This window comes from Rattus norvegicus, chromosome X (assembly GCF_036323735.1).
Source record: "Rattus norvegicus strain BN/NHsdMcwi chromosome X, GRCr8, whole genome shotgun sequence".
Classification (NCBI taxonomy): Eukaryota; Metazoa; Chordata; class Mammalia; order Rodentia; family Muridae; genus Rattus; species Rattus norvegicus.
Genome location: NC_086039.1, coordinates 156,839,100 through 156,866,412, shown reverse-complemented (window position 1 = coordinate 156,866,412; position 27,313 = coordinate 156,839,100). Strand labels below are relative to the sequence as shown.

The 27,313-nt window shown below is 48.8% G+C and overlaps 1 protein-coding gene across 4 annotated transcripts; it reads left to right on the top strand.

The window, feature by feature from the left end:
- The first annotated feature begins 2,280 nt into the window (after positions 1-2,280).
- Positions 2,281-27,313, top strand: Hcfc1 (host cell factor C1). Of its 4 annotated transcripts, none has more exons than XM_006229596.5 (26): positions 2,281-3,758; positions 9,778-9,926; positions 10,235-10,395; positions 11,030-11,238; positions 12,053-12,137; positions 12,660-12,766; positions 13,830-14,009; positions 14,092-14,451; positions 14,725-14,885; positions 16,443-16,640; positions 16,910-17,134; positions 17,292-17,396; positions 17,616-17,835; positions 17,935-18,077; positions 18,211-18,349; positions 18,541-18,761; positions 19,288-20,791; positions 20,923-21,086; positions 21,713-22,157; positions 22,476-22,802; positions 22,943-23,061; positions 23,150-23,287; positions 23,637-23,822; positions 24,498-24,798; positions 25,341-25,404; positions 25,574-27,303. In XM_006229596.5, exons 1-26 carry the CDS (start codon positions 3,566-3,568, stop codon positions 25,611-25,613), a joined length of 6,144 nt encoding a protein of 2,047 aa, XP_006229658.1. In that variant the 5' UTR covers positions 2,281-3,565; the 3' UTR covers positions 25,614-27,303.

Sequence of the window (27,313 nt, the reverse complement as noted above, 5' to 3'; positions counted from 1 at the left end):
TGGATCTCATCATGTCCCATCTAGCCAAACTTTTTGTTAGAGTCAAAGTGCCATCCACAGGTATCCTTGAAGAGGCTTCAGCTAGGACACAAGCTGAGGCCTCATCTGGTGTCTCTGCATCCTTCCCTGCACCCATATGGGCACCCACATAAGCCTGCCTATCTTCCAACATATGTAGAATGCTGAAACGCTGATAGGAGTCAGATCCTGTCAACTGAGGAGGGCATCCAGGAAGGGTATAGATAAATCAATCCTTCTTGCAAATGGGATCAGTGTCTACCAGAGTCCCCCAGAAGAAAGTCACATACATGAAACCAATTGCCCAAGTCTCCTAGGAAAATCAAGCTGGCTACTTTGTAGCTTAATTCCTTGTACCCTTGAACTGCCAGGACCTTTGTTCCACACCAAACAGCTCTTCAGAGCTTCCCCCTAGGAACTGACAGGGAAGACTAGTAGCATTGGCCCTTAGGTCTTGAGTCTTTTGGGAATATCCTGCCAAGTGTGATATTGTATTTTGCCTTCACCCCACCTCTCTTTCTACAGGAACTAGTTCTTTAGCAGACATTGGCTCCCAATTTCAACCATTATGCCCAGCTAAGTGTAACAACTTACCAGCTAAGGAGCATAAAATACATGTTCCTTACCCGCATATTTTTCTTGTGGCTGTATAGATTTAAGCAGCAGCCACTGTCACCTCCAGGCAATGAACAGAGGTGGCCTTTTGGCTTGTGGTATTTATGAGAACATCCTATTGTCCCCAGGACTGTCCAATGAGATTTTTCTGCAGATGTGAAAGCATAGAATGGGACACTCCCAGAAGATTTGGATAACCTTAGCCACCTATAAGCCCACAGACCCCAGAGGAACTAGTTAGTAGCTTCTGACTTTGAGAGCAAAACATGCTGAATTCAGTTAAGCCCCTGGAAGAACAGGAGCTTAGTTCCTTTATTTTACAGGGAAGAGTTTGGACTATAAAAGAAACTGGCTAAGGTCACCAGCTCTTGATGGTACAACCACATAAATAGGGGCACATCTCTGGCCTTTGCCAAATGAGTACTTGCAATTGGATAAACTAAAGCTGAGAATACTATGTAAATTTAATACATGGAAGGAATACATATTGTTTACAGTATGATATGGTAATTTGAATGTCTTATTGATAACAAATTACAAGATCTACAGCAGGCTCAATACAGTAACATCAAAGTTATTCAGACTGCCAATAGAGCTTGTAATTTAATTTCTAGATCTGTACATAGTAGCTATAGGACCTATACTGATCTGTACATGTCCTTTAATCACAAAGTCACAGGTGTTTCTGATACTCCATGTTCTGCTTCCTACATTTGCAATTACAGGAAACGCCACTAGAAGTTAGTTAAAATAAGGATGGAATAAAGAAAGGTTAATGCGAAGAAATCATCTGCTTTTAGTATAGGCTTTGAGACATCAGTTTAGGACCCCTGTGCTACAACCTGCCTATGACAGCGATGACAATGCTGTGCCTAAGCAGCCTCCTGGGAGACTTGGAACGTAGAAATGAAGACCGTAACGCTTTTTCAAGGTTGTTGTGTGAGCTTACAATATTGGCGCGAAAAGCCCAGCGTTCACCATCCGGGTTTTTTACTTCTCTGGCTTTGCTGGGGAAAATTCAAATCTCAAAAAAGGGCGGACCCGTAAAGATACTGTACGCCTGCGCAAAGGCGGGGCGAGAAGCCCTGGGAAGAAGGCGGGGCGGGTGACGCGAGTGGCACAGACTGCTCCCGTGCTCGCCTCGCTCTGGCGCCGTTAGTCTCGCTGGGCCTCTGGGTGGGGGGTAGTCTGGCGCGCTGCAACTGGGAGCGCGTGGCCCGGTTGTTCGGGAGGCGCGGGAGGAGGCGGCGACTCCTCGGGGTGTTGCCGGCGGGCCTGGGAGCGGGCAGCAGCTCCGCCCCTGTGAGCTCATGGCGTCACCTTCCGCTCTGGCCCCGCCTGCAGCTCCCTGCTGTAGCCGGATTCTGACCGTCGCTGAGTGTTCAGGGCGGGAAAACAGCTGCTTCCCAGCAAAGGGTGCAATCGCAGTGTCCCTTTTTTGCCACCCTTAACTACCATGAGCCATGTCTCCACTGCTAGTTAAAGGCCATTTCTCGGGTTTGTGTCCCATCAGCGACCTGAGAGACAGTTCCCAGGGGGCGGGGCCAAGCGAGTGAGTGGGGAGAAGAGTTAGATTTTCATCCGGGCATCCCCAGATGCCGCGGCCATCTTTGTTTTGTGCTAAAAGTCGCTATTGACGCCCGCAGAGGACCGGGCGTGGGGAAGTGGCAAGATGGCGACTCCCAGAGAGGAGGCGTGGAGGAGCCCTGGGGGGGGGAGGGGCAGGGCGGGGCGCTACCGCTCCTGACCCGAACTCTACTGTCTTTAGCCTACTGCACAGCGGCACCAACTCGCCTGCGAGTAGAAAACGCACTGGTTTTTACAGAAGCTTTTAATTCCTTATGAGCCTTGGGTCCTTTAAGAGGCTTGGGAGCAGAGGCTAAGACATGCGAAGGCGGGGGAGCGGTGACGTCTTCTGACTCCGCCCCCTCGCCCGATAGCCGCCATGTTTAGTTGTTACTTCTTCACACAAGATGGCGGCTCCCAGGGAGGAGGCATGATCGCCCTGCCGTTACCGCTTCTCCTGCCGTACAATTGTCACTTCGGGTCTTAACTCCTGCTCTTTCGAGCGGCTCCTGTGGGAAGGAGTCTTAAGGAGGGAAGCGAGGATTGGACGCTGCCTTTTGTTTGGTTTGCTGTGGAAGAACTGTCCAGGAAGAAGAGAATAGGGGGGGGGGGAGAAGCTAGTCTCAAGATGGCGGCTCCCAGGGCGGCCGGCGCAGCCTGAATTCAGAGGCGGACTCAAGGGAGAGGTGCTAAACCTTACGAGCCATACGGCTCGGGACCCCGAACAACACCCGGGAGTTCGAGTCCGTTTCGCCAGCTTCTGACACGCCTTTATTATTTAGGAACGTTGGGGTTCTGCGGTCGGTGTCTTAAGTGCTGGGTGGGGAAGCAGGACGGTCTCAAGATGGCGGCTTCCACAATTGTGGTCTGACTGCCGACGGAGCTGAGACAACCGCGGCATTTGTGGCTCTTTTCCACCCGCCCCGGAAGCCAGCCAGTGCTGGGGACGGGGGGTGTGGGAACCGGGCCGGGGCTCCGCCATTTCCGGCGGGGGAGGGCTACGACTGAGGAAGGGAGGAGAGAGAGGCGGCTCAAGATGGCGGCTCCCAGAGCCTCCTGCTCGAGCTTCTAAGCGGGAACACCCAGGCAAATAGTTAGAGCGACGGCGCTCGGTGGCCTCCAGCTTCTCGGAAATAGGTGCTCTGCAGTTTTGAGAAGCTTTTAAGGATACGAGCCGAGTGAGAAGGGGGGGGAAAGAGCCAAAGGAAGGAGGATAGTTAAGATGGCGGCCTCCATGGAGTCGTCCACCGCTGTGTAAGGAGCCGCTTCTTCGTGAGAGCTGCCTTAGACGAAAGGGGGTGTGTGAAGAATTAAGGGTATCCCTCCCGTTCAGTGACTTCTTCCCACTGCATCCTTAACCGGAACTATGGCTTCGGCTGTGTCCCCCGCTAACTTGCCAGCGGTGCTTCTACAGCCCCGCTGGAAACGGGTGGTGGGTTGGTCGGGTCCCGTGCCGCGACCCCGCCACGGCCACCGTGCAGTAGCTATCAAGGAGCTTATAGTGGTGTTTGGCGGCGGCAATGAGGGGATAGTGGACGAACTACACGTGTACAACACTGGTGAGTGCTACTGCCCTGGGTTTCTCATAGCCTTCCCTCCATCTCTCTCCTAACCCTTCTCTTCCCCATCTTCTCCTATCTCTCACTCCCCTGGTGTGTTTTTCTTCTACCTTCGCTCTTATTGCCATCTCTGCCTTTTCCTTGATTTTTCAACCCCCGTTCTTACACCCCCGTACTCTTCTGTGTTTAAAGGTTGCATTTTGGTACTTAGAGAAACCTTCTACTCCGACTGGTGAGGGGGAGGGGATGTCGCGGGCGACAGTGACTTCAGACGTACACCGTTACCCAGTGGGCTGGGGCTGGCGCGGCAGCGGATGTGTTCTCTTGGCGCAGGCGGAATCCTCCCCCCTCCTGCGATAGTCCTCATCCCCAGCGCCCATGCTTGTTCCGGAGAAAAGACAATATTTAGATCACAGATCCGTTCTCTACCCCTCTCCCCCAAAGAGGGAAGCACTCTTTAAGGTGCAGACTTTTAACAGCCCAATGTGATCCTCGTGGCAAGTACGGATGGCACGATGGCTGTACTGCTTCCCCCTCCCCAACACATACGCACACATGGGGGTATTTACTTGTATGAGTTGTAGATTTTTGTGTTGTTGTTTTTTTTCCTCTCTGTTCAAATTGTTTCTTTTCCTATTCTGGTGCCATAACAATTGAGTTCCTCCACCCTGCCCTGCATAACAGACTGAAGGGCGGCTCAATACCTCTTTTCTTGTGAGATGTAAGGGGTTAACCAGTCCCAGAAGGTGCCTCCTTCCCCAAACCCAAGCCCTTGCAAATTGGGAGGAGCCTATCTGCAGGTATGGCTGATCTGCAGCCTGGCCTCTGCCCCCTCCCTTATGGGAGCCACATGTTGTTCCTTGCTTGGTTCCCTTGCTCTGTCTCTAGGGCAGAAAGCTTTGTCGCATCCTTCCCCTGTGGTAGCCTCTTGGCACTTTCTGTATGTCTAGTACAGGGGATTGGCCTGAGTTGCCAGTTGACTACCCAAGGGCCTTCAGGGCCTTTTCCTTGCCCTGAGGGAGAAGTGCTGGGGCTTGCCAAGGCTGGAAGTATGTGCCATTGTGTCCAGGTGAGAGCCTGGAATACTAGTGTGGCCAGACAGATCCAGCTCCCTTGCCTCTGGTAGACTAGAAGCTTCCCTCTGCTGCAGTAGATGTAGCCTGCAGTGCTTCCTCCCTTTCCAGCTCCTTAGCCTCTTCCGTGCACCCTCATCCTTTCTGGGCCCCTGCGGTCCCAGGCACCTCCTCTTGATTTGTGGGCAGGACCAAGTGTGAAGCAATTGACCCCACCCCCACCCTCCATCTCACACACACCACACTGTGGAGGCAGAAAGCAGGGAGGAGATCGTGGTTTGGGGTAGTTCATGGAACAAGGGTTGGAGCCAGACTCTCCTGGCAGCTTCCCAGCACCTCCCCTGCCAGACTGAGTGTACAGGCTTGCCTCTGCACCTCTGAACTATTCCCCCTCCCAAGTTGACTTTGAAAGACTGGTGGGTTGTTCAACCCTCTGAGTTCCTTGTCTCTCCGCACCTGTTGCCTCCAGGGAGCAGGGCTTTTCTCAGGGCCTCTGCAGAAGGGGAGGGGGGTGATGCCTACGACAGCCCAGGCAGCTGTGGTGGCAGAAATTAGCCCAATAAGGTAAGGCTAAGGGCAGGGGTACAACTTGTGGAGTAGTAGAGCTGTTTTTAGAGATGCCTTACACAGAAGCAAGAGTACCTACTCCATTTTCTGGACTGCCTTTCTTCTACTAAGGCCTGGAGCAGATTTTCTGGCAGGGAAATACAATTTTAGAAAGTAGGGCAGGGGCCTAATTACAGTCAGCTCCAAAGTCCATTGCAGGCCTATGTCTTGGCTTTCTGGGACCTCTACATATTCATTAGTTTATTGAAAACAATTGACTACTTTGGTGTTAATTTCAAAGGCCTGAAATCCTTCAAGTAACTGTTTTCAAGTTGTCCTGATCAATTTTTAGGTGACTTGAGAAAGCAACTAGCAGACCCTGCTATATACCCTGTTCTTCACCTTAATGGATGTATCCCTTGTTTTGATGGTCTCAGGGTATGCCATGTATTTATTAGGCTGGGAGTTCTAGCAGTCCTGTGCTAAAGAGGCCTGAGTTCATAATCTGTTCATGCCTCTGCCTATAGCCCTTTGCTTTTGTGGCATTAGTACTTCTTTAATGCTCCCCTAGAAACTCCTCTTTGAAAGAGGAAAGAGATCCAGGATTTGTGTGCACTTGGCTGTCTTGGTCAGCTCTTCAGTTTGCAGGGGGTGGAGTATAATTCACCCAGGGATTACCCAGTGGAATTACTGGGTTTGTAAGTACATACGTGACTTTGCCCCATATAGAGGTAGTCACCATGGGGGTAAGAGACCCTTTACTAGCTTTTGGTAGGTCTTAGGGTTGCAACTGCCCATGAAGGAATTTTACTTCCATGAGGCAATTCAGATTACTTAGGAGGCCTCAATCTTAATGATACACACAGTCTAAGGTGATAAACGTGCTTCGGTGAAGCTGGGTGTGTTGATTGTTCCCTCTCCCCAGGCTGCTTTTGCTTTGGTGGGTATTGGCAGTCACTATCCCTCAGGGTTGGGTGTGAAACAGAGCCCTGAGCAAGTTCTGTACCACTGAGCCACATTCGAATCCCTCCATAGATTTGTCGGGGAAGGGGGGGGGTATAAAATATCTTAATGGGACTTCCTACATATAAGGAAATTGGAGTCCAAGAGGGGAAGTGACAGGTCCAAGCTAGGGCACTGCCACGGGCTACTGGTAGAAGTGGGACAAAGTGTGAACCTTAATAGACTGAAAACCAGTGCCTTAGAAATACATCCATTTATCTCTTGTCACTATACCTAAATCTCATTAAGTCAAATGGGTATCACATCTGTTCCCTCATCTATTTCAGGCCCTCCTTTACAGGCTCACTTCCTTATCAGCTTGTTAGTTTTGCTGATTAGGAAATAGCCTATTTACTCTTCAAAGCTCTGACTTAAATGTTTTTTATTCAGAGAAACCTTCAGTTATGTCTTTCATCACCCTTGCTCTGCTCCCAAGGGTTGGGCATGGTTCCAGGCTCTTTCATTTTTTCTTCCTATCAGTGGAGAGGTTCAAAGCCTACCTACCAGATGGGAAATTGGAGGCCCGGGGCTTCTCTGTGCCTTCCAGCATTGGGGCCTGCCATATCAGAAATGATTTTGGTATAACCAATCACGCTGAAAGGAAGATAAGTCCTTGAACTCCACCGCATTCTCTGCTGCATAGGTATCCTCAGTCTATATGGTGATGGGAAGATTAAAAAGTATCTCATGCTGGAGCCTGCAAACAGGTGGCCTCCTTTTCTCAAATTCCCCTCTTCTGGTGAGGGTCAGGCTAGAGGGCCAGGGACTTGCCAGGGTACATCAACAATGAGGGACCTGGGGATTGGGTTACATGATACCCCACTGGGTGTTTGAGAGCAAGGGAGAGCAGCTGTTAGATTTATAAGGTGGAGCTAGGAATTCACATAATTGCATACTTGCAGGGAGTTAAACAGGGATTCATAGGTGAGGTTAGATGGCATTATCTCTATACCAAGAACTTTACTCCCTAACAGACTCCTGATGGGAGTTGGGAAGGGTTTCTGCTTTGCCAGAAGAAACATTCTAGAGCCAGATTAGTACCTCTTAGGTCTCAGAGGAGAAACTGATGATCTGGGAGGCTCAGGAACATCACACTTAACTTCTGGCCTGGTCACCTGGGTCAGTGGATCTGCATGAGATAGGAAAGCTGTGGGCCAATCCCATTTGCCATTTAACTTTTACCCAAGATTTGCCTCATGACTCCCTACCTACATGCTTTAACACAAGGGCTCTTAGCTGAGTGAGGGACTACCTATATATGAGACAGATAGTGAATCAGGTTCATGTCCCTATTGGATTTTACTCTAAAGAGGGTCTTTTGTTTGTGAGTGTTTTTGTTTTGAAACAAGGTCTTTTTTTTTTAAAGATTTATTTTATTAATATGAGTACGCTGTAGCTACCTTCAGACACACCAAAAGAGGACATCAGATCCTATTACAGATGGTTGTGAGCCACCATGTGGTTGCTGGGACTTGAACTCAGGACCTTTGGAAGAACAGCTAGTGCTCTTAACCACTGAGCCATCTCTCCAGTCCCCTGAAACAAGGTCTTTTATAGCCCAGGCTAACCCTAAACTCCTGGTCTTCCTCCTTCTGCCTTTCAGTTGCTAGGATTACAGGTAACTGAGTGCTGGATTGGGGCTGCCTCAGAGCTTCCTGTTAGCTTTTCTTTTGTAATTTGGATGAAAAGCCTTCCATGGATTGTTTACTTGTGCAAGGTTGATATACCTCAGTGTTGGAATTTCCTACATTTCTTGATTCATGTTTGCAGTATAGGAATAAGAAAGTAGGTCAAGAGGCAACATTTGGGTGTGTGGACACATGTATGCACGTGCAGTACAAGCTGCATCACTCCAGCAGAAAAATGGCAGAGAGGATGGGGGCTGTAGTATTGTGTTTAGTGACTCAGCTAAACCACAGAGGAGTCTTAATAGCTAGCTAGCTGTTCCAGGCGCACCTGGGGAGACCCTCCTCCCTGAAGCAAGGTAGGGCACAGGATTTTATAAATGGTGTTGGGGGAGAGAAATTTGTCCCCAAATGCATCTAAATAAAGGGGGCAGAAAAAGCAAAACAAGCATTTCCCTCCTTTTCTCAGTACATTGGTTTCCAAATCCAACATCTATTTCTTGTGGAAGTATACCTGCTTCCCTGTGTGGATAGTATGGCTGAGAAGCAGACAAACAGCTTAGACTAGTCCACAAAAGCCTCTAGTGTCCCCTTCTCCAAAACATAACCTGACTTCCCATCTACTTCTAGGAGGAAGGACTGGTCTTGACTTCGAAGCCCTTCCCCATGGTAGCTGCAGCCCCCCTTCCCCAGATCCAGGACTTGAAATTCTTCCTACAGCCTTCTCAGATCTCACCTGACTGACATGCATATGCAGCAGGTCTGCCTCTGGCCCCAGTCTTAGAGATTTTGGGATGGACAGACAGACTGACTGACTTATCCTTTAAACATGTGGCATGGTAGAAGAATGTGTTTGCCTATAACATTACCAGAACCCTTGCCACTGCAGATGTGAAGGACATAGGTACCTAGGTGAAAGAACAAACTGCCAGGCAACCTAGGGGAGGGCTCCATTCCAGCCGAAGGCTTGACCACTGTCTTGTACTGTCTTAGAGGAACCAGGATGTACCTGAGGGATGCTTTCCCTTTCTTGGTGACCTTGCCACCTTAAACCAGTTAGAAGTGTGAGGGGCTCTTGAGAAATTTCTGTCACAGAAGCTCTGCTTTGGTTGCCACTTCAGGCTTGAAAACATTCTGGATGTGGAGAGGGGCACTGCCACAGAGCCTGTGGACCATCACCTAGGAAATGAGTAGGGAAGTCAAAGCAGAGGCAGCTAGGTTTGGGAGGTCAGCAGACGATTCTTGCCTCAGGTTTTTCCCTGTCTGTCTCCTGCCTACATGAAGGGGGGCATCAGCCTATAACAGTTAAAGTTTCCAGTACCACCTACAGGTCCAGCTGTAGGCTCTGGCTGTTTTAACTCTGTGGTGCAGAGAGAATGGATTGTGGGCTCTGAAGAGGAGGAACATGAACCCTAGAGGGAAGGCATTTGGGGTATAGAAGTTTAATGATCATGTAAACAGTAGGAGAAGGAAGTCATGGTCTACTAGATTCCCAGAGGCTGATGGATTATCTTGGTTGGTGACTTTACTGCTTTCTGAGATGACCTTAATGAGAAGTTGTACAATAGTTTGAAAGCCAGGGTTCTACAGATGGTTTGAATAAAATGGCTAGAGATTTGGGATAATGCTCTTATAGTATGCTGGCTCAACCCCTTCTCTCTTTAAGACTAGGAGTTGGAGAGTACAAGACTTAAAGAATAAGAATGGAGGAGGCAGGGGACACTTGGGTTCTAGAAACTCCTGGATGTTTTGACTTTGTTTCCTTTTCTTCAGCGACCAACCAGTGGTTCATCCCAGCTGTGAGAGGGGATATCCCTCCAGGGTGTGCAGCCTATGGCTTTGTATGTGATGGTACTCGCCTGCTGGTGTTTGGTGGAATGGTAGAGTATGGAAAATACAGCAACGACCTCTATGAGCTCCAGGTAATAACATAGAGCCTCTGGGACTGGGTTCTTACATTGCCTCAGACCCTGTAGAACTCTCCATAGTATTCCTTGTACTCGTTTGTGAGCTAAAGCAGGAGAGGCAGTGGTAGAGATTACTTAAGTGTCTATCAATGCTGTTCCCTCCTTGAACAGTGTCAGAGGAGAGAACAGGACCAAATTCTTTAGAACTTACATGTTTCAGCAATGTGCTCTCTCATTCCAGACAGTCTTCTCTTTATGCCACAAATAGCCCCTGACCCCCAACCGGTGACCTTTTATCTCCTACGTATTAATTGATTTTGTAGGCAAGTCGCTGGGAATGGAAGAGACTGAAGGCAAAGACACCCAAAAACGGGCCTCCTCCGTGTCCTCGGCTTGGACACAGTTTCTCCCTTGTGGGCAACAAATGTTACCTGTTTGGGGGTCTGGCCAATGATAGTGAGGACCCCAAGAACAACATTCCGAGGTGAGGCTTTGTCCTATTTTTTTCTGTGAAGGAATCCCACCAGGGTGGGTCTACTTTTGTGCCAGCTGACTCCACCAGAGCCATGTTTCTCTCCTTTGTTGGGTTGTCAATGAGTGCCCTTTCAAGAAGTTCTTAGCTTTGAAATCTGAACTCCTGGGTAGGTCTTGTAGGAGAAAGCTGGACAAGAGGCAGAATTGGCCTGATTCCTATCCCTCAAACCGAAATTAGACCTGGTTGTTTCCTTTGCAGCTTCTGCTTAAACATTTCCTAATGGGTATTTTCTAATGCCTGTGGCCAAAGCTCTTAATATGTGGAGGTAGTTCCAAGCTGACACCCCTTTACTCTAGGGAGGCCTAGATAAAATGCCTGGTATTATGTACATGGTTGCCTAAGGCTTGCCACTGAGTCTGAACTTAAGGCTGACATCATAGCTTTGCACATACACCCTTTCCATTGCTCCATTTGGACTCACCCTGTAAGCTTCTAGCAGTCTCTCTTTGGGGAAAGATAGTAGGGTTTGTGGTTTCCATGGCCTTTGCTCTTTTGTGTTCTAATAAATCTACTGTTCACTGAGATAACCTGGTAAAGCCTGTGGTGCATGTGTTCAAGGTCTGCTATAACTGATCTTCCTCAGGTACCTGAATGACTTATATATTCTCGAACTACGGCCAGGCTCTGGAGTGGTAGCTTGGGACATTCCCATCACTTATGGTGTCCTTCCTCCACCCCGGGAGTCACATACTGCTGTGGTCTACACTGAAAAAGATAACAAGAAATCCAAGCTGGTGATCTATGGAGGGATGAGTGGCTGCAGGCTAGGGGACCTTTGGACCCTGGACATTGGTAAGAAATTGCTGCTATTCCAGTCGCTTTAGAGCAAAGTCGATCTTCTGGATAGCTGGCCTTCGGTGGCTGTCGTTGCCTGGTGAGGTGGGGCTCATGGGAAGCTGTCCCCCTTAGCCTTACTAATGGATAGGAAACGGAGTAATGCTTGATGCACTATATGGCTTTTGAGAGAATAGGGAGAGAGTACAATCTTTTTACAATGGAATTCCCTCAATCCTGACTCACTTTTAGAGTCCTGACTCACTTTTCAGTGGACAGTCTATATGTGGAATGGTATATTCTGATATGACTAGTGTGATAAAATTTGTTACTGTAAATCAGTTTTTACTTGGGCTATAAAGTGGGTGATGGATTATGTGGGGGTAGATATTGGTTATAGTTCCCTGAGGGTCACAGCGTCCAAGTGTTTGAATATAAGGAAAATTTGAGTTTTTGTCTAGTGCTAAAGCGGCATGGGGGTAAATATGTTCTGCAGGGAGTAGAAGTGCAAAAAAGAGTTTGGGGTGGGGGTTGGGGATTTAGCTCAGTGGTAGAGCGCTTGCTAGGCCCTGGGTTCAGTCCCCAGCTCCGAAAAAAAGAAAAGAAAAAAAAAAAAGAAAGTTTGGGGTGAGCTTGATACCCCTATGTCATACCTAAGTGGTACTGCCTTTATACCAGGTGCCCAGTACTTTTGGGAAGAATCCCCTTGTCCAGATCATCTGAACAGCATTAGAAATGCTGAAACATAATTGCTAGGGCAATAAATTAGAGGGCTTGCTGAGGGATTTAGGAAGACAGAGATGCGGTTGTTACAATCTTTCCATTTCTGCAGAGACACTGACATGGAATAAGCCCAGCCTTAGTGGGGTGGCACCCCTTCCTCGCAGCCTCCACTCTGCAACCACCATAGGAAACAAGTGAGTGTCTGCTCTTTTCTTTCCTGACCTGAGCTGCCCCTGGATCCTGAAGGTTTCTCATGTCAGGTTTATCAACTGTCCCTCAATCCCAGGGAGGCCTTTTTCTGGCAGGTCTGGCCCATACCCTCCTTATTAAACATAAAGACAGATTAAGGGTAGAGGGACTGCATGTAATGCAGCCTGAGACCATTTCTTGACCTGTAAGGCTACCATATTAAGTACCGACTGTGTAGTTCCTCATTGAATCGGGATTATTTGTGAATGCCAAGGTCTAGGGTCCATGGAGGCACCTTAGATGAATAAAACAATGCTTTCCTTATCAAAAAAGAAAAAAATGACGGTTCTTTGTAAGGGTGAACCATCGGGATACCATATTAAAGTGCCATATTAAACAGTTTCGGGAACTCCTGGGGCTTTCTAGAGAACTGAGCGTGTTCAGAACTTTCTAGGTAAAAGAGGTAGCCTCTAGCTTGGTACCTCTCTTCAATCCTCTCTTGCTTTTTTCCCCCTTCATCCTCCTAGAATGTATGTATTTGGTGGCTGGGTGCCCCTTGTCATGGACGATGTCAAAGTGGCCACACACGAGAAGGAATGGAAGTGTACCAACACACTGGCTTGTCTCAACCTGGGTATGGCCTTCTCGGGCTTAGAGTGGCTAGGGATGGAATGGCCCTGGGAAATTTTTAGGGTATGCAGGAAACAAACTCCGGCTCATGGGTTAATTACAGAAATATCCAATGAGTAGAAAACTCTCAGGCAGGGGTTGGGGATTTAGCTCAGTGGTAGAGCACTTGCCTAGCAAGCTCAAGGCCCTGGGTTCGGTCCCCAGCTCCGAAAAAAAACAAAACAACAACAACAACAAAAAAAAAAACTCTCAGGCAATATTCCTTTTAGTTTGAATGGGCTCTTCATACGTGCCTGATATCCATAAGTGCAAAAGCACTTATGCACTATGCACAGAAGAGGTGTTGTTTCTTGTACTTCATTTGTAGGGACTTGTCTATATAGGCAATAGCTCCAGGACCTTAGCCTGCCATACATAGGGCCAAGTAGCCCTTTCACCTTACTATCTTGAAGATAATTTCCTACCCATGCACAGCGAATATCACATTGTTTAATATGTTGTACAGCTTTAATTCTGGCATCTAGGAGGCAAAAGCAGATAAATTTCTTGGGTTCAAGACCAGCCAGGTCTTAGTGAAATCCCATCTCGAAAACAAAATAATTGAGTTGCTTTTATTTTGATTGGATGCACACATTTTCTTAAGATCTTTACTTGATTTTTTTAAGATTTATTTATTTATTATATAGAAAGAAGTACACTGTAGCTGTCTTCAGACACACCAGAAAAGGACATCAGATCTCATTACAGATAGTTGTGAGCCACCGTGTGGTTGCTAGGAATTGAACTCAGGACCTCTGGAAGAGCAGTCAATACTCTTAACCACTGAGCCATCTCTCCAGCCCCGGATTGTATTATTTTTATGTGCAAGGAGTTATCTTCCAGATACTTTCCCAATATATGGCTTAATTTTCTTTTTATGCTCTTTTTGCCTCATTTTTATTTACTTTTAATGTGATACTCCAGTAACTTGACCTTCCCTGACAATGAAAGAATAGAGGACAATTTGGGAGTTGGGGGAACAGGTTCCTTTTTCCTCTGTGTGACCTCCAGCATCTGTGCACCTCTAGATACCATGGCCTGGGAAACCATCCTGATGGATACACTGGAGGACAACATTCCTCGAGCTCGAGCAGGCCACTGTGCTGTTGCCATCAATACTCGCCTGTATATTTGGAGTGGCCGTGATGGCTATCGCAAGGCCTGGAACAATCAGGTCTGCTGCAAGGACCTGTGGTATCTGGAGACAGGTAAGGTACTGGGCCACTGCCATTCTCCACTGTTTAAGCCTCTCTATTGCCTATTTTAACAGTTGGCTTTGTTATATTACAGAAAAGCCACCACCCCCAGCCCGAGTTCAACTAGTACGAGCCAACACCAACTCACTGGAGGTTAGCTGGGGTGCAGTGGCAACAGCCGACAGTTACCTTCTACAACTCCAGAAATATGACATTCCTGCCACAGCTGCTACGGCTACCTCCCCCACTCCCAATCCAGTCCCGTCTGTGCCTGCCAACCCTCCCAAGAGCCCTGCGCCAGCAGCAGCTGCACCTGCTGTACAACCACTGACCCAAGTAGGCATCACACTTGTGCCCCAGGCTGCCGCTGCACCCCCAAGCACAACCACCATCCAGGTCTTGCCGACAGTGCCAGGCAGCTCTATTTCTGTGCCCACTGCAGCCAGGACTCAAGGTAAGTCGGCCATAGGCATTTGTGTAGGGCCTAGTCACTGGAGACATTCATTGCCTGAATAGAGGCTGCTGCTTTGTTCTTTGTTGGTTTTAGCTTTGGTTTTGTTCTTGAAATAGGACATAAAAGTGCTCTCTGTCTTGCTGTTGGGACGGTATTGGTCATACATAAAGAACATGCAGGTCAAGGAATAGCTCAAGTCTGCCTTCAATTTAACAGAGTTGTTGAATATGTATAGAAGAGTACCTCCTGATGATCAACCCTTTTTCTCATCAGGTGTCCCTGCTGTTCTCAAAGTGACTGGTCCTCAAGCTACAACAGGAACACCACTGGTCACCATGAGACCTGCAAGCCAGGCTGGAAAAGCTCCTGTCACTGTGACTTCCCTGCCTGCCAGTGTGAGAATGGTTGTACCCACTCAGAGTGCCCAGGGCACGGTAAGGATCTGTTACTGAGTGGGGCTTTATGGTGACCAAATAGTATAAACAAGTTCTCATGGGATCTTTAAAAATACATAAATGAGCGAGCGAGCGAGCGAGCGAGCGAGCGTGCGTATCTCCATTCCTGGGTGTAGTTTACTTGACAGAATGTTTGCCTAGCATGCATGAAGCCTACCAGCTCCCATCATATGCTCTTGTTCTTTGTAAGATGCTTCTGCATTAAAAATGCCACACACATTTAATGCCAGCACCAAGGAGGCAGGAGTTCAAGGATAGCCAGGGTAATACAGAGAAATCCTGTCTCAAAAAACCAGAAGTGTTGGAATCCTCGACATTTTCATTGTGGTTTTACTGATTCGAAAGGTGGAGGAGAAAATCTAGTTAGTTGGGTTTGACCCAAATCTGTGAGAATAAGCTGTATTTAACTCAAAGGGTGTGTTTTGTTTTGGATTTTGACAGAGTCCTTACTCTGTAGCCCAGGCGTTCTACTATTTAGAGATTCTCCTGTCCTAGCCTCCTAAGTCTGAAATTATAAGTATGAACCATACCCAACAGTGATGTTGATAGTGTTATATGTGAAACCCATTACTGTGTTTTGCTAAGCATGTGTACTAAGATATGTAAAATGAATTTTTATTATAAATGTATGTACTAAGTTAATATGGTGGCTTTATTTCTTCACCTTAGCTAGTCCCCAATAACTACACATAGAGGCTAAGATTTACTAAAATTGCCTTGAGTCAAATACTGAACAATTACTACTCCATTCTAAACCTTCAAGCTAATCGGGCTTCCTCCCAGACATACTACTTGCATTTTTTTCTCCTTTCTTGTTCTAGCTCTCTTCCCCTAATTCCTCCTCATAGTGGGATAGAGAAATAAGCATTTAAAATAATCTAAGGGTAACCTTTAGAAAGTATACAAAAACATTTTGCCAACAGAGATACATCTCCAGTTCTGGCTATGGTCTTTTTATTTATCTCTGCAGTGCTGAGGACAGAACCCTGTTAAGAACTTCACAAACTAACTACACCCCTAGCTTTTACTTTTGAACTAGAATATCACTAAGCTGTGATCTTTCTGCATCAGCCTCCCAAGTAGTTACGATTACAAGCATATGCCCCAGGCCTAGCTTGTCTATGGTTCTTTGGTTAAAAATCTACTCAGGGGTTAGGGGTGTAGCTCAATTGGTTGAGGGCTTGCTTAGCGTGCATGAAGCTCTAGACTCAGTTTCTAACATTGCATTAACCAAGTCAGTATCATGCATGTCAGTAATCCCAACATTTAAGAGGTAGAAGCAGGAAGATCAGAAATTGAAGGTCATCTTTGGTATGAGTTTGAGGCTGGCCTAAGCTACATGAGACCCTTTCTCAAAAGAAAAAGGACCACTTGTCAAGCAGCTACCTACTTGTCCTTTGTACTAGGAGAGAGGAGCCTGCATTAGGAAAATTAGGGATGCTGCTGAGCCCTGGCAGGTTCTGAAAGGGTCATTGAATTGGGAAGCAGGTGGCAGGTAGAACCCCTTGCAGCTCACATGCTTTGTGTCCACCACAGGTGATTGGCAGCAACCCACAGATGAGTGGGATGGCTGCATTGGCTGCTGCTGCTGCTGCCACACAGAAAATCCCTCCTTCCTCAGCACCCACAGTGCTAAGTGTCCCAGCAGGCACCACCATTGTCAAGACAGTGGCTGTGACACCTGGTACAACCACTCTTCCAGCCACTGTGAAGGTGGCCTCCTCACCTGTTATGGTGAGCATTTATCTTCTGGGTCTGGTGATTGAACAAGCCGTGACCATTTGCTCTAGGTTTGGGCCAATCTTTCAGGCCATTGGTTTATAATCAGTGGCATGGGCTATGGAACATGCAGTTACCTTTAAGGGTGTACAACCTTAGATTAGACCTGTGGAGAGTTCAGGCTGTTCTCTTGCTGCTCAGCCAACCAAGCTGGATGGAGTTGGTCAGCAGAGCTATAGCCATTATGTTGCTGCTATATTCGTTACTCATCTCTGCTTCTCCAGGTGAGCAACCCAGCTACTCGAATGCTAAAGACTGCAGCTGCCCAAGTGGGGACATCTGTGTCCTCTGCTGCCAACACATCTACCCGCCCTATCATCACAGTACATAAATCAGGGACTGTAACAGTGGCCCAGCAAGCCCAGGTGGTGACCACGGTGGTAGGCGGAGTCACCAAGACCATCACTCTAGTGAAGAGCCCCATCTCTGTCCCGGGAGGCAGTGCTCTGGTGAGTGACAGGCACCACCTGACTGTGTGACAGTTGCCAGCCTATGGTGAATGCCACTGGTGACTCGCTGTCTTGGTCCAATTCCAGTAGAGTTCTCGCCCAGGTCATGGTCTTATTTGGTTCCAGATTACTGCCTGCTCCATCCTTTCCTTTTTAGATTTCCAATCTTGGAAAAGTGATGTCAGTGGTCCAGACCAAACCAGTTCAGACTTCAGCAGTGACAGGCCAAGCATCTACAGGTCCTGTGACTCAGATCATCCAGGTGAACACTCACACTCTCAGAAGTCGTTCCTAAACTCCAGGCCCACAGGGATAAACAGACATTGGGAAACAAGGATAGAAGATCCCATGAGCGCAAATGGCTCAAGGGCCTTGCTGATACCACAGCACCCACAGTATTCAGAATATTCTCTGAGTTAGAATAGCTAAACCTAATATTCCTTTCTGTAGTTCCTGTTAATTCATAACTTCTCCCTTTCAGACCAAAGGACCCCTGCCAGCAGGGACTATCCTGAAGTTGGTGACATCAGCAGATGGCAAGCCCACAACCATCATCACCACCACACAGGCTAGTGGGGCAGGGACCAAGCCCACTATCCTGGGCATCAGTAGTGTCTCTCCTAGCACCACCAAACCCGGCACAACTACCATCATTAAGACCATTCCCATGTCAGCAATTATCACCCAGGCAGGCGCCACAGGTAAACATACAGCTTTCAAAAGGCCCTTGCTGATGAGTATAGATCAAAAAGATGAGAAGCCTTCACAGCTTGTTTTCTCTGGACCCTTCTCCAATGCAGGTGTTACCAGCAGTCCTGGCATTAAGTCCCCCATCACAATTATCACCACCAAGGTGATGACTTCAGGAACAGGAGCACCTGCCAAAATCATCACTGCTGTCCCCAAGATTGCTACTGGCCATGGGCAACAAGGAGTGACCCAGGTGAGGCACACATGGCCCCTCTACACTTCAGTGTAGCACAAACCACATGTGTCCTCCTAACAGGCCTGAGAGGGGCAGCACAGTCCAGTCAGCCTGAAAGTGACATTGGTGGCACTTTGCTCTGGTGTTCCAGGTGGTGCTAAAGGGGGCCCCTGGACAGCCAGGCACCATCCTCCGCACTGTGCCCATGGGCGGCGTTCGCCTGGTCACCCCTGTCACCGTCTCCGCTGTCAAGCCAGCTGTCACCACATTGGTTGTGAAGGGCACCACAGGTGTGTAGCCCGCAGGCCAGGTCCTCGGCAATGGCTGGGGGAGGATAACAGGTGCTCTCTTCCAGAGCCTTCTGTCCTTGGTGGCTACATGGCAGGGCTCCCATTCCCTAGCCCTCTCCAGAGACACAGGCTGCTAGGTAGAAAGTGGTAGCAATAGGCCTCATTCTACCTTTGTCTTTCCCTCCATTTAGGTGTTACAACACTAGGCACAGTGACAGGCACTGTCTCCACCAGCCTTGCCGGAGCTGGGGCACATAGCACCAGTGCTTCTCTGGCTACACCTATCACTACTTTGGGCACCATTGCTACTCTCTCAAGTCAGGTGATCAACCCTACTGCTATCACAGTGTCAGCTGCACAGACTACACTAACAGCTGCTGGTGGACTCACCACACCTACAATCACAATGCAGGTAAGTGGGTCCTAAGGATGTACCACCATACAGCAGCACTCCGACATGACAATAGGGGGCATTTTAGCCTTTCTCCCCTTTCCAGATTCAGTTCTGTAGACCTGTATAGTTATGATAGCTTTTCCATACATGGTGTAATCTCTTGAGTCTTTTCCTGGAGAAATATGTGAGCTATGTCCAGTTTGCAGACACTAGGATTTCACAATGTGCATATAGTATTTGTTTTCTCTCAAACTGGACAAGAAGTGATAAGGGATCTATTTTACTGGCCTTTGTACACTGTCTGGAAAAAGGCTTGAATATAGCCCAACTTCTCCCGCCCCAGCTCTGCCTCATTGCCCCTTCACCCTCATCTCTAAGTAAGTCATTGTTTTGAGATAATGTGCTAAGCTTATGTTAGATTTGCCCTGGATACCTAGCAGCAGAGTTGGTGTTTCCAGTCACCATGGGCGATCATAGGATAGTAGGGGAGGCAAATTCGAAAAAACATAGTTCAGGCACTAACTCCTCTGTTCTCTTTCCCCAGCCTGTCTCCCAGCCTACCCAGGTGACTCTGATCACAGCACCTAGCGGGGTTGAGGCCCAACCTGTACATGACCTTCCTGTGTCCATTTTGGCCTCACCTACTACAGAGCAACCCACAGCAACAGTCACTATCGCTGACTCAGGCCAGGGTGATGTACAACCTGGCACTGTGACACTGGTGTGTTCCAACCCACCCTGTGAAACCCATGAAACAGGCACCACCAACACAGCTACCACCACTGTTGTGGCTAACCTTGGGGGACATCCTCAGCCTACCCAGGTGCAGTTTGTTTGTGACAGACAGGAGGCAGCTGCTTCACTTGTGACCTCAGCTGTGGGACAACAGAATGGTAATGTGGTCCGTGTCTGTTCAAACCCCCCCTGTGAAACCCATGAGACAGGCACCACCAACACTGCCACAACAGCCACCTCAAACATGGCTGGGCAGCATGGCTGCTCGAATCCTCCCTGCGAGACTCATGAGACAGGTACCACCAGCACTGCCACTACAGCAATGTCCAGCATGGGCACTGGGCAGCAGCGAGACGCTCGTCGTGCCACTAACACCCCCACTGTAGTGCGGATCACTGTGGCTCCTGGGGCATTGGAAAGAGCCCAGGGTACTGTGAAGCCTCCGTGCCAAACCCAGCAGACCAACATGACCAGCACCACCATGACTGTGCAGGCCACTGGAGCTCCATGCTCAGCTGGCCCACTGCTCAGGCCAAGTGTGGCACTGGAGACTGGGAGCCATAGCCCTGCCTTCGTGCAACTAGCCCTTCCAAGTGTCAGAGTTGGGCTAAGTGGCCCCAGCAGCAAGGACGTGCCCACAGGGCGCCAACCAGAGACATATCATACTTACACAACCAATACCCCAACCACAGCCCGTTCTATCATGGTTGCTGGGGAGCTTGGTACAGCTCGGGTGGTCCCCACATCTCAATATGATTGCCTCCAGGCAAGCTCTCCCAGTAGCACCATGACTATGACAGCCCTAGAGGCCCTGCTGTGCCCTTCAGCTACTGTGACCCAAGTCTGCTCCAACCCACCATGTGAGACCCATGAGACGGGTACCACCAACACCGCCACTACCTCCAATGCGGGCAGTGCTCAGCGAGTATGCTCTAACCCACCTTGTGAGACTCATGAGACGGGCACCACACACACAGCTACCACTGCCACATCAAATGGAGGCGCAGGCCAGCCTGAGGGTGGACAACAGCCTGCCAGTGGCCATCCCTGCGAGACACACCAGACCACTTCCACTGGCACCACTATGTCAGTCAGTGTGGGTGCCCTGATTCCTGATGCCACTCCCTCTCATGGGACCCTGGAGTCTGGTTTAGAGGTGGTAGCAGTGCCCACTGTCACCTCCCAGGCTGGTGCCACATTGCTGGCCTCTTTCTCAACACAGAGGGTATGCTCCAATCCTCCTTGCGAGACCCACGAGACAGGTACAACGCACACAGCCACCACTGTCACCTCTAACATGAGCTCAAACCAAGGTGAGTAGAAGTATCTGGTAGACTAGGGCACAGATATTCTTTTAGCCATGAGGGAGATGGGTGGTCCTAGGAATCCTATGGTGGTAAAAGCAACTGGAAGTCAAGTGGTCTCCCCTTTAACACACCCACAGACCCTCCACCAGCTGCCAGTGACCAAGGAGAAGTGGCGAGTACCCAAGGTGACAGCACAAATATCACCAGTGCCAGTGCTATCACTACAACTGTGTCTTCTACACTGCCAAGAGCAGTGACCACTGTGACACAGTCTACACCAGTCCCAGGTCCTTCTGTGCCGGTAAGCCTCTCCTCCAAGGATCCCTTCTGTGGTCTTCTGCCCACTATGCCTTTCATCTGTGCTTTCATAAATGTACACTAGATGTCGCCCTTGTATCAGTATGGTATTGCTCCTTGGTTCTTCTTCGAGACCATAAAAGGGCAATCTTGGTGTCTTGGAGTCAGGAGGCAGACAGCCCTTTAGAGAGGAGCCTTGGCACTTTATCTCTGCTGTTGATTTCCTTCTCGGCTGTTCCCCATCATCTCTACAGTGTAGTCTGGGCTTGAGTGGAAACTTGACCCAAGGGCTTTCCTCTTGCCACACCCTTGCTGATGCATCTTGACTTACCTTCCCCATTTACATTTATCATCGGGGTAAAAAGTGGCCAGCCTGTCCTGGATACCATAGGCCTACAGGGAAAAAACAAAGGCTATCTTGTTTTTCAGCCCCAATACCTGGTTCTAGCCTTTGTCTCCTCCCCTCTCCCTCTGACGGGGGCTTCTCTCCCTTTCTAGAACATCTCATCATTGACTGAGACTACCCCAGGGGCTCTGACTTCCGAAGTCCCCATCCCAGCCACGATAACAGTGACCATAGCCAACACAGAAACTTCTGACATGCCCTTCTCTGCTGTTGACATCCTGCAGCCCCCAGAGGAACTCCAGGTCTCACCAGGGCCTCGCCAGCAGCTGCCTCCAAGGCAACTCCTGCAGTCTGCCTCCACACCCCTGATGGGGGAGTCCGCCGAGGTCCTGTCAGCCTCCCAGACCCCTGAGCTCCAGGCCGCCGTGGATCTGAGCAGCACTGGGGACCCATCTTCAGTCCAGGAGCCTACCACCTCTGCTGTTGTGGCCACTGTGGTGGTCCAACCACCCCAACCCACACAGTCTGAAGTAGACCAGTTATCACTTCCCCAAGAGCTGATGGCTGAAGCCCAGGCGGGCACCACAACCCTTATGGTAACAGGGCTCACTCCAGAGGAGCTGGCAGTGACTGCTGCTGCTGAAGCAGCTGCTCAAGCTGCAGCCACTGAAGAAGCTCAAGCCTTGGCCATCCAGGCTGTGCTCCAGGCTGCACAGCAGGCTGTCATGGGTAGGTATCAGCTGGGAGATTTGAGGGATAGGCCCCTTAGGATGAGTGACGCCTTACAATTACAGAGCAGGCCAAGGCACCATTTGGGGATGACTTGAGATGAGATTTGCTTCCTGTGAGAGTACACAGTGTAACTCAAGAGAGGACTGTGTAGGACAGATTGTCTAGGAAGGAGACATGGGGATGAGTGGTGAGGGGTGTAATAAGGTGTGGGCAGGATAAAAGCTTAGGGAAACAAAATTTCAGGGACACCATTGTTGTCCATTGGGCCAGGCACACATGTGTTCCTTTTGAATAGTGGTTTTCTTGGTCCTGGAGCAGGCACTGGGGAGCCCATGGATACATCTGAAGCAGCAGCAGCAGTGACACAAGCAGAACTGGGTCATCTTTCAGCTGAAGGCCAAGAGGGTCAGGCTACCACCATACCCATTGTGCTGACACAGCAGGAGCTTGCAGCTCTTGTACAGCAGCAGCAGCAGCTCCAGGAGGCTCAAGCCCAAGCCCAGCAACAGCACCACCTTCCCACTGAGGCTCTGGCCCCAGCTGACAGTCTCAATGACCCATCCATCGAGAGCAACTGCCTCAATGAGTTAGCTAGTGCTGTCCCCAGCACTGTGGCCTTGCTACCCTCAACAGCTACTGAGAGTAAGCTGGGTTGCTTTTTGGCATGGGTAAATCATTGATGGAGTTGAACTGATGGGAGGTGGACATGGTGTAGCAAGGTGGCATGGAGGTTCTGCCTCAACACAGAACCTTCTCCTCGATGATAGTTTGTTTCTTTCCAGGTTTGGCTCCATCTAACACATTTGTGGCTCCTCAGCCTGTTGTTGTAGCCAGTCCAGCAAAGATGCAGGCTGCAGCAACCCTTACTGAAGTGGCAAATGGCATTGAGTCCCTGGGTGTGGTAAGTCTGGTTCAGTGGCCCCAGGGGATAGGGTAGCACTGGCTCTGAGCCCCAAGGACTTGATGTCATCTCATTTCTGTTCCCCCAGAAACCGGACTTGCCACCCCCACCCAGCAAAGCCCCTATAAAAAAGGAGAACCAGTGGTTTGATGTGGGGGTCATTAAAGGTACCAGTGTAATGGTGACACACTATTTTCTGCCACCAGATGATGCTGTTCAGTCAGATGTAAGTATGCCCTGTAATTGCCACCCTTGGATATAGTGGGGTGGATCCTGCCATGCCTGTGAGACAATTGTCATAAAAACAAACTTAATTTCCCTGCCTTGTGAGAGGCACTTACAAGAGAACTTAATCTTTGCACCACTTGAACAATTAGGAAAGTAGTAAGGCAGCCAGAGGGAGACCTTCCCCACCAGAGAGTAAGTAAGAAAGTCAAACTTGATCCTTTCCTAATGGCACCAAGCCCCAGAGACAAGCACTCTAGCATTGAACTGCCCCCTAATCCAAAGTATCCTTTTTGACCGCAGGCCTCAAACCATTTTCTTCTTTACTAGTTTTCTACCTCTTTCCTTAGGATGACTCAGGCACCGTTCCAGACTATAACCAGCTAAAGAAGCAGGAGCTGCAGCCAGGCACAGCTTATAAATTTCGAGTTGCTGGAATCAATGCTTGTGGCCGGGGCCCCTTCAGTGAGATCTCAGCCTTTAAGACTTGTCTGCCTGGTTTTCCAGGGGCTCCTTGTGCTATTAAAATCAGCAAGGTGAGTCTTTTCTATGGGCTACCTTTCTGTTCCTTGTTGGTCAACTGTCTGTCCTAGGGAGGTACATATGAACAGAGCCAGGGGGTGGCTGGACCAAGAGTCTACCAGAGAAGGGCAAGGCAGCCTACATTCACCCTTAGACAAGATACATGCCAGGCTCTCCGTTGTTAAATCTTTTATCTAATCTGAAAGTCCCAAGGAGGCCTGGGTCTTTTTAGTCTATTTTCAAGTGCAGAAATGAGGCACCAAGAAGCTAAGTGATAAGTTATGGATTAGATAATGGGTTTGGGGAGGGGTGTTATAAAGGCTCTTTAAAGTTCTTTAAAATTTGATGTGGAATATCTGGGTTGGTTTTGTTTTTAATTTTTTATTACATTTGTATTTATGGGGGGGGGGCATAGTTGTGCCATGGTGCTCATGTGAAGGTCAGAGGAGATCATGTGGGTCGAGGAAATCGAACTCAGTCATCAGGCTTGGCAGCAGACACTTTTACCATACCACTGAGCCATCTCACTGGCCCCTGGAAAATTTCTATTGTATTGGGAGGAGCTATTTTTATGGGGATTATTAGAAGTTCTAGAAGCTTCTAGCTCTCTTGTTCTGAGCATAGGCAGGATGGGCTAAAGCCACAGTGGCTGAAAATGACAAGGCTTGACTTTATGTCCTGGCTTCTAGAGCCCAGATGGTGCTCACCTCACCTGGGAGCCACCCTCTGTGACCTCCGGCAAGATTATCGAGTACTCTGTGTACCTGGCCATCCAGAGCTCACAGGCCAGTGGTGAGCCCAAGAGCTCTACCCCAGCCCAGCTGGCCTTCATGCGAGTATACTGTGGGCCTAGCCCTTCCTGCCTTGTGCAGTCCTCCAGCCTCTCCAACGCCCACATTGACTATACTACAAAGCCTGCCATCATCTTCCGCATTGCTGCCCGCAATGAAAAGGGCTACGGCCCTGCCACACAAGTGAGGTGGTTACAAGGTAAGTGTTCACAAGCCTTTTGGGGCAATTTTTAGGGAAGGTACAGAGGGGAGCACTGAGTGGAACAAAGATACCTAGCTAGACTAGGGAGGCTTCAGTCATTGGATGAGAGAGTATAGGATATTATAGAAGAGGCTCTTGTGTTCTAGGGGTGGACAGAGGATACCCTGGGATACCTAAAAGTGAGAAAGAAGGGGCTAGAAGAAAGCAAAAGATGTTAGACTCAAGAACAGCATGTCCCAAGGCCCTTAAAATGGGTAGATCAGGCTGAGACTAGCTCCCAAGAGTTATCTGTCTCAGGAGGGGCATTAAGAGGCAAGAGCTGGGGGCTGGGGATTTAGCTCAGTGGTAGAGTGCTTGCCTAGGAAGCGCAAGGCCCTGGGTTCGGTCCCCAGCTCCGAAAAAAAGAACCAAAAAAAAAAAAAAAAAGAGGCAAGAGCTGAACCTGAAGGATGATAAGGGCAGTCAGGACTGTGACAAGTGGGATACACCCAAATGTTCTTTTTACCTGAACTGCTGACCGTCCATCCCACTCCTTTCAGAAACCAGTAAAGACAGCTCTGGCACCAAGCCAGCTAGCAAGCGGCCCATGTCGTCTCCAGAAATGTAAGTAGCAAGTCTCTTTCAGGAATCTTCTGTGGGGGATACAGAGTAGAAGTAAGCTCCATTTCTCATCAGCTGCTTGGGATTATATCCATACAAGGTCATGAGTTGGTATTTTTGTGATGTTTTTGGGATCCTTTAATGACAATTCCTTTTCTTTCTATTATATAAGGAAATCTGCTCCAAAGAAGTCTAAGGCTGATGGTCAGTGAGGAAGCTGGCCAGCATCTGGATCCTCCAGACCCCTCTGCTTCAGGAATGCCCTATAGGGCCCACCTTCCCGCCCTGCCCACCTGGCCTTTGCACTTCACCCTCACCAGCTACTGGCCACCATTCAGTCTCCCCCTTTCCCTCTGTTTTTACAATAAAGAAAGCACATTTTACCATTGCTGTTGGGAGGAAGCAGAAGGCAGATTGGAAAGAACGGCGAGTAAGTGCAAGTTGTGCTCCTTCCTTTTCCCTACCTGATGCCCTCCCTGGGTTGAGTATGACTGGACAGTTCAGAGACTTTGGGAAAAGAAATTAAAACTGAAAACAAAAGAGATAGTTCCCATACTTAAGCCTGCACTCGTTTGTAGTTCATTTCCCTTGGCCTGAGAGACAGCCAAGGGCTGGAGGGGGAAGGGCATCCCCCAAGTTCTCTCAGAGGCTTTTCCCAGCAGGTACCCATCCTGGGTATCTGTCTGGCTCTGTTTTGTTTTGTTACTATCCTTGTATTTCCAGCCACCTCCCATCCCTTCTTCAAGCTTAGCCAGACCTATCTCGCCCAGCAAAGTCACAGGAAGCTTAAGTATCTCAGAGGCCTTTGAGTTTCCCACTCAACACCTCTCTCTCCTTTCAAAAGAGGGAGGGGGGGAGCCTTGGTTGGTCTGAGCAGTGGCTGTGAAATCCTCCCAATGGGCACAGAATGGCCCCCAGTAACCCTGGCTTTGGCCTACCTTTTTGAGCCTGGGGGCCACATCACCAACTGCTGCATTTGTTGTATTTTTTAAGTTGAAATTAATGAAGTTAACATTTTTATTGTAATTTTAGCCTTAGCGTGTGGGGGTTTATCCCTTTTTGTTAGCTGTGTACAGAATGTGTATCCTATCTCCTCCCCCACCCTCCATCCTATCCCACCCCTCATCCCCTTACCCCCCCCCCCAGCTAATCATTGGCAGGGGTCTTCCTGGGGAAAGGCTAAAAGAGCAGCTAGAGTAGGAGAGAAACAGAGTGTCTTGGGTGGGACTTGGTAGACACTGCCCCAATATCCTATTGCTAGCCCCTGCCTGCTTCTGGAACAGTGTGAGACCATTAAACTTCATTCCTTGTGGGTTAGCACTTAACATGTAGAGGCTTGGGCTTAAAGGTGGTGTCCACCTTAATCAGCATCACTTTCAGAGACTGACCCTAAACAACACAGCAGGAACAGGGAACAGGTGGGACTTTGACCCCCTTGGAGGCAGCCCAGGATGGCAGTGGGGTATGCCATATCTATCCACAGAGGCTATGGGTAGGTACCAAATACCAACTCAGTAATTAATTTTGTAGCATTGTCCCCAAGCTCTGGATTTTTTTTTTCTCTCCAGGACCCAAGTTTTAGGCAATGAGTAATGCTTGCAAGCAAGTTACTGAAGGATTTAAAAATGGACAGCCAATGTGTTCAGCAGCTCTGGCTTGTACCCCCTGGGCCTCTAGTGTATTGTATTATATTTCTCTGTGGAAAGTCATGTTTAGTCAAATTCGAACCCACTCGCCTGTTCCCTTTGTTTTCCCTATCCCTTCTCCTGAGCACCCTTTGATTTCTGAGGACAGTACTACCCATTCATCTATTGTAGAGTAACCCTTGTGACTCAATATTACCATAGTGCGATGTTGTTTTGTGCTATTTTGAACAATTAAAAAAGACTTTTTTTGAAATAACCATCTGGTA